The sequence below is a fragment of the Leptosomus discolor genome, chromosome Z, assembly GCF_034619465.1.
Source record: "Leptosomus discolor isolate bLepDis1 chromosome Z, bLepDis1.hap2, whole genome shotgun sequence".
Lineage (NCBI taxonomy): Eukaryota > Metazoa > Chordata > Aves > Leptosomiformes > Leptosomidae > Leptosomus > Leptosomus discolor.
Window position 1 is genome coordinate 93,833,160 of NC_141419.1, and position 10,636 is coordinate 93,843,795.

A 10,636-nucleotide genomic window follows, 5' to 3' on the forward strand; every position below is an offset into this window, starting at 1 on the left:
ATTGCCCTGGATGACAGACACCTGCATCCGAATTACTCGGCGGAAAGAACGGCACCTCTTGGGGCGATGCAGCTCACGTTGGAGACGTGCCGGTTCTGTCGCCCAAGGGCCGTGGGCAGCGAGCTCCACTCCGGGTCCCCGGAGCAGCGATGGGCTCCCACCCCAGCTCGCAGGTTTTCCCGTGGTGCGCTCGGTCGCAGCACAGCAGTGAGCGCAGGTCTGAGGGGCCCCAAGCGAGCGCTAGAGGAGCGGGTGGGGACAGGAGGTCTGCGCAGTGCGCCAGCGCCGGGTTCGCCTGCCATCATGCCCTGCCTTCAGGGGAGAGCTCTGTGCGGGCGTCAGCCTTCCTCGGGGAGGAGAACTTGGCGCCTCTTGGTTGATCTCATTCACAGTGCGTGTGACGGTGGTTGGGCTGTAATGGCGCAACAATCAGCAATTGCTGCTGCTTTTTTCCCCATTTCTTTGTGTGTGATGTATTTGCATTGTCAGCCCTTTAATTTTTCAGGTAGGTCTTTTTTTCAGTGTTCAGATGCAAAATATTAGACATTGTAATCTTTTTTTTATCTCCATCATAGTGCAGAAACGAAAAGCTCTGAAATTGCATGGGCCAAAATTCAGAGCTGCGTTAGGTTTACGTCTAGATAATTCTTTCATGGTTAGCCACAGTATTTTTGTAGCTTCAGAGTCAATAGTTGTCTGCTCTCATTTGGAAATGATTAATGCAATTTTCAAATATTTTTCCCCAGAATCTGTTAGGCTAGAACTATTCTAGTTGTTACACTTTACGTAACAAACTGACCCAAACAAAAAACCCAACAAAAACCCACCAAACTGCTGGTGTAGTCACAAAGGTCATTCTGTTTTCACCTCTGTGTCGTAACATCACGTGCAAATGCTGCATTCGTAGTGCTTATGGGGCATCACGTAGATAGCGAAGAATCGTTGTCCAGTAGAAAGTCTGGCGGTTCCTTTGCATTGTTTTATTAGGTAACACTTACTGCCAAAAAGAAGGAAAATACATAAACTGACTAAATAGCTGCTACTTAAAAATCAAAGTTATTTCTGTAAGCATTATGAGGAAATCACACTAGGGGCTTCCCAGTAGCCAGCAAATGAACAGTACCCAGTGCAGGGATGGAAAGTTCAGTTTACGTAACCATGGCCAATATAAGAACCGAAGTCGGGTGAATTAAATTACCCATTTGCTTTCCTGAGGTGCCCACGTAGGAAACGGGATTCCGGTGCCAGTGCTGCGACCAGCAGTCGGCAAAATCCTAAATTACGTTTCGTTTTACGCTTCCTTGATTGTTCTGCCTACCAGAATGTAGAACAGTGAACCCGGCTGCGCTGGTGGCGTTCTTAATGAGCACCTCTTCAGAGGTGAGGAAACGTTGCAGTTGCTGCTCTCGTGCAAATGAGGGATGGAACTGCTGGGGTAGGAGAGGCGCTGGATCTCCAGAGTGACCCGAGGGGGTGTGCTGTAGGTGCTTAGTGCTGGCGTGCAAGCCCTCTCCTTGGATAGTGCAGCTTTTATTCGGCTGTTTGTTTATTTCCAGGCAGGCTGTTCCGTCTAATTCCCTCTAGCCTTAGATTTTGTAGCCTTTGCTGGGAACGGTTAATTACTCCGAGCTCTGGAAGACTGAAATGCCCAGTCATTCAGGTACCCCACAGCACCCGGCGGCTGGGTTACAGCCTCGTTTAGAAAGCGGTAAAGCATCGTACAGCATTCCTATAGAGGCAGGCTGTTGTGCTGTGTCATCCTGGGGCTGATCTCCGTGGGAACAGCCAGGCTGATGTCAGACATGGCAGTGATAATTAAAAGATTCTTGGTGATGTAGAAATGTCACAGCTACAAAACATGGACATGTGTAGTTCGTGTTGCATGCAGACGTGAAAATACCCATAGTGAAACTTGTTCCTAGTGAAACTTGTTCATAGTCTCTGGGGACTTTTTGACATGCGGTAACTGAACAGTTGGTAAAAAGCTGCTCAGTTTCCTCAGCACCAGCATGTGGCTGGGGGGCGGCTGAAGCTGCGAGTGAGACACTGAAAATGGGGTGGTGGGGGGGGGGGGGTGTTGCTGAAACTTCTGCACGCTGAGTGGTGTCTTCTCACGAGTGTGCTTATGTGGTTTTGTTTGTTTATCTGCTGTAGCCTGGTCATCCAGTGGAGGTTCGTAAACAGAGTGCAAAAGCAAATGAACGCTTTTTTGGAGGTAAGATTCTTTAGCTGCCTTTTTTCCCCAAAAATAACTTTTTTTCCTGCAGACTTCTTACACAGGGGAGTGGGGAGCTTTGCATAACCACAGCAACTCTGGAACTTCTCTTCTGTGGTGAAACCTTGATGAGAATGGATACTCTTCCCCTTATGAGAATAAGATCATTCTCTTTCAAGCTTAAATTATTTGAGCTTGAAATAATTTACTGATTAATTTTTAAATTAGGGACTCGTACTTCAGCAACTGTGTATTTCATTTTAAAAAACCTTCTTCATCCTCTATCCTTTACTTTGGTTCCCTGAACCCAAAGATCCTGTCAGATAAAAACTTAATTTTACGCAGTATGGGAATTTTAACTTTGCTGTGCTTTCTTTTAGGGATTCACAGAACTTCTCCCTATTGATCTGATTAAAATTTTTGATGAAAATGAACTAGAGGTAAGTTTGTTTACTCGACAGCCAGAGACGACAGCTCCGTAGTGCTCATCGCAGAAGACACATTATGTTCTAGGCTCATCATTCGTCCCTTACTCGTCCTCAGAGAATTTGCAGACAAAGATGATTTGCTTATAGAGGGAAATGAGATTTTTCTCCCTAATTAATAAATATATTGATCACATAAAAGCACAAAAAATTGTAATTATTCAGTGAGGTGGCTGAGTATGTGCATATGAAAGCATGTGAGTGGCTTATTGAAGTAATGCCTGTACAAGACATGTTCTGAGCAAAATACCACAAAAGGCACTGTCACACCAAGCACACGTATGTCGTGGTGTGCTGTGTTTCTCCAGTGAAGTGGAAGGTCCTTGGACAATTCTCCTGAAGGGACGCTCAAACTCTCCTTTATGTTTGCGCTTACATTTGCACTGCTCAGCTGTTTAAAAGGTCAGACAACGGAGGGGAAGCGTCACCTTGTTGTTCTGATAAAGTGTACAGGGCAACACAAAACCACCCCCGATTAACGCCGTAACCATCTGCTTCCATGTGCAGTTACTGATGTGTGGCCTTGGCGACGTTGATGTTAACGACTGGCGACAACACACGATCTACAAAAACGGTTACTGCCCAAATCACCCTGTTATCCAGTGGTTCTGGAAGGTAAGACTGGTTTAGGCTTCGCTGTTCCTAAAAATGGAAGTTACTGTATTGTTTTGCGGAGTCTGTCATGAAATCTTTCTTCTGCATGAGAACCGCTGAATAACATGTCTGTCTCTGTTGGAAATGGCAGCCGTGGTGCTCCTGAGAGACTATGCTAGACATAGACCAAGATGTGAAGTCAGATCTTCGGCTTTATCTGAAGTGTCTTGCAGTGTTTTTGAAGCAAAATACTTTTATGAAAATGTAGGTCCCCAGAAAAACTACTAAAATACTTTACCCGTAGATGTTTCAAAGGGCTGTTTTTCTTAAGAATACAGGAATCTCACAGCCTCGTGTACGCACTTCAGACTTTGTTTCTGGGTTTCTTAAATCCATGAAGGCCCCCAGCTCCCTGCAAGCACAAGTTGCTGACCCCAGCAAAGGCCAGCAGCCCAGGCAGGTGGCCAGCAGGCGCAGCTCCCCGCGGCCCCCAGCGCAGTGCCTCCTTGCCAGGGCCCAGCGGCAGCTGGGAAGGGCTGCTCCGTGCTTCCTCGGGGCACAGCGGGTGCGTGAGCTGCTTGCATCTGCCAGAGCTGGGTGTCTGCTACAGTCTCACAAATACTCAGGTTGGGTTTGGTTTTCAGCAATGACGCAGCAGCTGTGACAGTGACACGACTCTGTGTGTGTGTGTCTGTCAACAGGCCGTTCTACTGATGGATGCTGAAAAACGGATTCGATTACTGCAGTTCGTTACTGGGACGTCACGCGTGCCTATGAATGGATTTGCTGAACTTTATGGTGAGCTGCCTTTCGGCCGCCTGCAGAGCACACTCGCTGCTGGCACGGCCGTACGCGCCTGAACGAGAAAACCTGGGCACGGCTGACTGTCACCCAGGCAGCCTTTGCTCCCCCATAAGAGCTCTCCTGGGGTTCAGGCCCAGCCAGCCTTCGACCCTGGGTGCCAAGAGCACTGGAGCATGTCGGGGGGCATGCTGAGGAGTAAAGTCTTGTACCCCGTGGGTGCTACCTAGACACAATTCTGGCTGTCAACAGGAAGGATACTCAGGCCCTATGAAGAAGAGAGGGTGCATGTTTAACCAGGCACTTCTCACTTCCATTTTTAAATGTTGGTGCCTGAGCCTGCTACTTCCGCTCTACGCAGAGGCGGCTGGGTAACTTAACAAGCTCACCGGGCTTGGAAATAACTAACCACGTTCCTATTTGCTTTACTGCAGGTTTAATTAAGGGAGTTTTGTACCAGTTGAAAAATCTAGTCTACAACTTACATGAACATTTAACGTTAAAAACAATACCGAGGTAGTCGCTGTAGTGTCCAGCAACTTACATTCCATATGATTCATTTTCCTCCAGGTTCAAATGGTCCTCAGCTGTTTACAATAGAGCAATGGGGAAGTCCTGATAAGCTGCCCAGAGCTCACACATGGTAAGTCATCAAAGCATGAAGTTACGTAGCTGCTTTGTGGTGTCGTACTACCAAGGACGGGGGAGACCGATGACATGCTTGTCTCTAACAGAGTTTAGCGCTGCGTCATACAGCTTTTTTGTCAAATGGGATACCCTGAAATGGACGTCCGAAAGGCTGCGTTAAGAACAAGCAGGAGTTAGGTGTTCCTCAATAAGTGCTGGTGAATGAGTCCAAAATAAACTCCTTCTATTGCAGCCTTTCCAATAGACTTTTTAATGCTATTTTATTATATTCAGGTAACCCTTTCAACTCAGCACGTTTCTTCTCGTAACTACTTGCGTGTTAAAATGTGCGTTAGAGAGAAGGGATCACTTTCCCCCGCTCTGGTTTACACTACATTTGAAGAAGCTGCTGCCCGTGTACCAGGCGTTAACTATCACACTTGATGCTGTGCAGCAGCCTGCACGTTGCTTTAAGCAAGGGCTGGTTAAACTGACGTCGTGACAAAGCGGGAGTGATTTGAACCCCTTGTGCCTTAAGGCTTTTCCCCGTATCGAGCATGTAAGAATCCATTCCTGTAGGGTACTTGCGACACAGTCCCGATCAGAGTGCAGAAACCCTACTGGGTGCGTAAATGTTGTGCTGGGTTTGGGAGCAGCGTCCTCGGTGCCTGCTGGGGCAAGCCCTGCGACCTTACAGACTGCCGTGACGTCTGTCTCGCTGGCTGCGCGTCCTGTCCAGGGGGCAGGCCCGTCCCTCACAAGCGCTTAAAGGCTTCCCTGTGCCTTCCGCCTCAGGAAGACTTTACAATCCCCCCACTGTCCAAGAAGGCACATGCAGCCGCTGCAGGTAAGGATACGGTCACAGAGCAGTCCGGCACTCCTGGGTGATACTGCAGCACAGTGGGAAAGGCAGGGCGGGAGCAGCTCTCTGTTTTGGGGCTCCTGTCAAAACTGGGATTGGGAAAACGCACAAGAGGAATTACATCCCATGCTTCGGTCCATTTTCTGACCGACACTGACATTAAACCATAGGCTCTGTTCCATCAGTCTGAAGGCAATAAACTGCCCCAGGGAGGGGCTGTAACAGGAGTTTGACAGGGCACACCGTAAGGAAAAGCCACGCCTCACCTTGTAAGGCTGGTACTGTTCATTGCCATCTTTTATGTGTCTTGGGGATTTCCTCCTTCCTTCTGGAAAACTATGACATTGAGGGTATCCACAGGCTGGGAAAGCAAATGACCCTTTGTACAAATCAGGGTTGATGCTTTCTTCCTCGGTGCTGTGACTCTACATCAGCCATCACGGCCCGAAGCCGAGCCACACTGCAGGCAGCTTTTATGCTCACCAGTTTCCCCTTCCTCCTTTTTCATGATTTAATGTTCCCTCATCCTAGTGGGTATGATGAGCTGGAGGCAGCCTGACGTACCCAAACAGCCTCAGAAAGCCATGCTACGTAGAGGCCATCAATTGTTGGACAATTCACTGAAAATGTGAGGTCGTAAGATGACTTAACTTGACCCTAATTTGTAGGATTTGCACACACAGAAATCATTCGGTGCAAGTCTTTGTCTTGCTCTGTTGCACAGCAAGAATATGGCTTTTTTAAGGTAACATGTTGTGCTATATAGGAAAACTTAAGTTTTAGAACGTTAGTACAGAATGGTGGTCTTTCCATAAAAATAATCATTCTATAGAATAAAAAGTTATATTTAAAAAACAAACAAACAACAAAACCCTAAACACATTGCAAAATCAACCCCTCCCCTCTATGTTTCAGTTGTCTGTTAGATTTTACAGGACCTTTTCAAGACCTTCTGGATGTTCATTCTTCTTTTCCCCCAGGTGGCCTGTCCTGTAAATTCAGAACGTCTTTGCCCAGCCTTAGGAAAGCAGCCATCTGACAAAGATGAAAGGTTTTCAGTCAGCTAGAGGGAGGGGGAGCATTCCTGGTGGCTTTTTTTCCTTGCCTGAGTGGTTTTTAACCTGTTCCCCATTCAGCTCCGAAAAGGAAACAGGCACACAGCTATTCCCAGAACCTCACTTTGGTCCAGGCAGGGTCTCAGCTGCTCCCTGCAGGGGCCACGGGCAGTAGCTGGGTTTGCAGAGGACACACTGGAGCTTGCCCCTGCTTGGGCAGCAAGATACAGTCTTGTTGCAGCCCCCAAATTACTTAACCTTTTTCTGTTTCTAGATGTGTATTTTTCAGTGGATCATTAAATGATTTTTTTTCCTTCTAAACTTCAGCTTTAATCGCCTAGACTTACCTCTTTATGAATCCTTTGAAGACTTGCGAGAGAAGCTCCTTATGGCAGTTGAAAACGCTCAAGGATTTGAGGGAGTGGATTAAAACGTTGACTTTTCCCCCTCCACGCAAGTTCAGCTTGCACTTTTGCATTTGCCTGACGACCCGGAGGGACTACGGCAGGACAGTTGCACAGCACTGATCCACGGAGCGAACCCTTCCACGGAGCCGTCGCCCGAACCCAGAAGCCTGAACTGCACCTGTGGGGGCTCATCCGACGCCCCCACAGCAGATTCCCACCCGCTCGGCAGGATCTCTGCTCACATTTCAGCAGGACTTACTCTATTTATGTTGTGCCTCTGTAGGCAAAGCCCTTAATAAATATTTTACATAATTTCTAATGACAATGAATGGAATTAATCATTTTACAGGTATAGTATTACAACTCATGTTTACTTTTTAATTGATTTAGACATTTTCAGATTTTATTTCATTACAATTAAATATCATATACTTGGAAAATGAGCATTTTTCTTAATTTCGTACCAGACTTGATGCCAGTGTTGTTTTTTCACAGCGCATTTTGAGCCTTGTGTTCCCAAACCCAAATTAAGAAAGTAGGAGAAAGCTATGTTGGCAGTTTTCTCTACGTGGGCTGTATCTCGAGAGCAACTCTTTCCATTGAGCACAGAAAGATTGTTCTGTATCCAGGAGTACGGACTGGACGTTGCATCTTTGTATAAAATTTGTTAGAATAGCTACGCATCAAGGGAGAACCATAACATAGCATGCCTGATCTCATGTTCAGTAAAGAAATTGCCTCCCTGTGGGTAACAGTTACGTGTACTGTAAAGCGTTTTGGGTGGGGTTGGCATTAATCATTTCAGGCACAGATGCTTAACCCCACTGTCATCTTTGTGTAGTGGTTCTTTTATTCTCCTTCCCTCCCTGCTGCCCACGTGGAACCTGGCACCATGGAAAACAGACCTGTGCAGTCTCCTGTTGGTGCGCCTTTGCCAACAATACCTGAGGAACAGCGGGGTTGGTTTGGCTTCAGCTGCACCAACGCTGCAGGCACTTTATGTAACCAACACATGGAAGTCATATCTGGTTTTTATCATTAATGTTGACGTTGTTCTGTTCCTTCTCACCGCACATGTCTTTCTGGTGCAATATCTATCAATTGTGAATTTGGCTGCTGATGATGTATAAAGGAAAAACACAGATGTAGAGCTGAGCCTGCGGACATCTTCCTCAGCAATGGGTTTTGTGATTTATTTTTTACTTAACCACAAAGATTTATTTAATATACACCACTATCTAACCAGTTTTGTTACCTATGACATGTTGCATGCTTAAACTATAATGTCTGAGTTGCATCTCTTTTGTGACGGATTAAAAGTGAAAGATTTGTACTTGATCCACTGAAGTGAACTGGTGACAGTGCTACTAGGGCCGGTCTGGGGGTACAGCCTCAGCCATCTGATGCTCAGTCCTGTACGCTCTGCCCACGTACTTACCTACAGGTGGGCTTTTTCCCCAGGACCCCACGTAAGGCTTAGGAAGCAAGGTGGCACCACTTGCCAAAACAAAACATCACCTCATTGCCAACAGCTTTGCTCAGCCCTGCCCTTCTCCCCTGATCAAACCAGCACGGCTGCGCTCGACTGCAGGGAAGCAGCCTTGGGGCTGGGATGTTTCAGCCAGGGGTGGTGTGTGAGCAAGAAGGCTGAAGAGCTGACAGAGGGGGGGAAGGTTATTTTAGTGTTTGACCACAGGTTAAGATTCATTTTCTATTAAACATGTTTCCTGACATTCCTAAGCTGGATTCCAGACTTCCCCTCTCAGAGTCCTTCTGGAGCACCTGAAGCAACATCTTTTCCTAGAAAGGAATCTTTCTAGGAAAAAAAGGTAACTAGTTCTCATTTACTTAAAACATCCAAAACACAAAGCAGCCAACACACCAGTTGGACTTGCACTGTAGTGTTCTGCCCTTCTCAGCACAGTACACGCTTGTGTGCTGACAGCTGAGCCCATTCACCACAAAAATAGCCCAGCAGTATTTTGAAAGTTTCCATTCAGATACTTCTTGGTTAATAAATGGTCATCAGAAAGGCATTACTTGTTTGCTCTTAAGGAGGCAAATGTTTTATAAAACTTTTAGTCACGATAGAGAATGTGGGGTCTTACAGACCCGTGCCTCGTGGGGCTGCAATTAACATGCATTAACTGCCGCTTGCGTGCCTGGCTGCTGGAGAGGGCCACTTTCTAGCTGTCAGTCCAAAAGTAACAAGAAACCCCCTTTGTTACCACCAGATTTACTGCTGTCCCCTTCCCTCCGGGTCCCGAGGGACAGGCACAGGAGGGCCACGCCAGCGTGACGCCGGCCAATGCACCAGCAGCAGCTGGTGCCCTGAGGACGGGCCACGCAGCAGGGGCTGTGCTGCCGCTGTGCCCACAGCCCCCGCACACCGGGACCCGCACGCAGCGGTGGCAGCGGCCTGTGCCTGCGCCCTGGTGACACACCTTACGTGACACCGAAGGGTGAAACCCAGGGAGGGGAAGCTGGAGTCAGGCTGCACCGGTCAGAGTCAGAAGTGAGTGATCGTACCCCTGTGCTTGCAAGGGCTGATCCTCGGCATGTACAGTAGGAGATAAAGCACGTTACCAGGTTGGACATCTTGAAATGCACATCAACTTTCTTATCTTTTTAATAAAACCTTTTCCTTCGGTATGTAAAACTCCCACCAAGAAAAATCCCAACAGCCTTCACCCATCTGCCGTGATGTCGCACTACGTAACACGTATTCAGCATGCACAGGGCACCTCTAAAAGGACCTACCCACCAGCCCGCCCCCCAGCTGTGGGGTCTGATGCAGCGCAGCTGGAACCCACAGGGCACCATCACTGCAAACCCTCGTCAGCCCCATGTCTGTTGACAGGCACCTCTGACCATCTCTTTGTCAATGTTTGTCCTCCACTTATGTGTTGGGTTTTTTTCCTTTTCTGTATTATTTTCCACATAGAACATTCTGGGTGATTTTTCCTTAATTTTTTAGTGTGCAGCTGTAAAACCATACACAGTATGTATGCACCCACATCCCCAGAACATGCTGCATTTCTGTACTTCAGTGCGCTCTCTTGGCCTTAGAGAGGATTTGTCACCACCATGCAATCGTGAGGTTCCCAAACCCAAATGGGAACTCCAGAAAACAGTGTTGCCATGTTCTGTGTTTGCAAACATAAAATTTAAATCAAATCTAAAACTGGGGATATTTCCAAACATGTGAAAGTGTCAGACATTCCAGATTGAAAACAGTGTTTAATAGTATTTTTTTTTGTAAAATCACCTCACATTAGAAGGCTATTCAAAATTACACTAAACTACCTTAAAACTGATTTTACTACTTAGAAGTAATGCTCATTTTCACAATTAATACAGCTTTAAACTGTGGTTGGATTTGATGCACTGGAGGGAAACAATTTGTTCATGGACAAAAGTCATTCTTTTCCATTTGTTTTCTGAGGAGCAGTAAAAGAAGTTGTAGTTTGTTTTCCTGACAACAAAAGCTCTATGTGGCAAAATGAAATTGTTGTAATGAAATGATGCAACTTCATTAAATATTTAATAAAGAATTATGGAAGCTACAGCATTTTATACTTCAAATATAT

General features: G+C 46.7%; 1 protein-coding gene across 4 annotated transcripts in view; it reads left to right on the forward strand.

The window, feature by feature from the left end:
* NEDD4L (NEDD4 like E3 ubiquitin protein ligase) overlaps window positions 1-7,069 on the forward strand; it is an 87,961-nt gene extending 80,892 nt beyond the window's left edge. For all 4 annotated transcript variants that reach the window (XM_086479610.1, XM_086479611.1, XM_009948592.2 and 1 more), the window contains 6 exons: window positions 2,155-2,215; window positions 2,596-2,655; window positions 3,208-3,315; window positions 3,996-4,092; window positions 4,666-4,738; window positions 6,967-7,069. In XM_086479610.1, the coding sequence (XP_086335736.1) occupies window positions 2,155-2,215; window positions 2,596-2,655; window positions 3,208-3,315; window positions 3,996-4,092; window positions 4,666-4,738; window positions 6,967-7,069 (502 nt within the window). The remainder of the gene's footprint in view (window positions 1-2,154; window positions 2,216-2,595; window positions 2,656-3,207; window positions 3,316-3,995; window positions 4,093-4,665; window positions 4,739-6,966) is intronic.
* The last annotated feature ends 3,567 nt before the right edge of the window (window positions 7,070-10,636 follow it).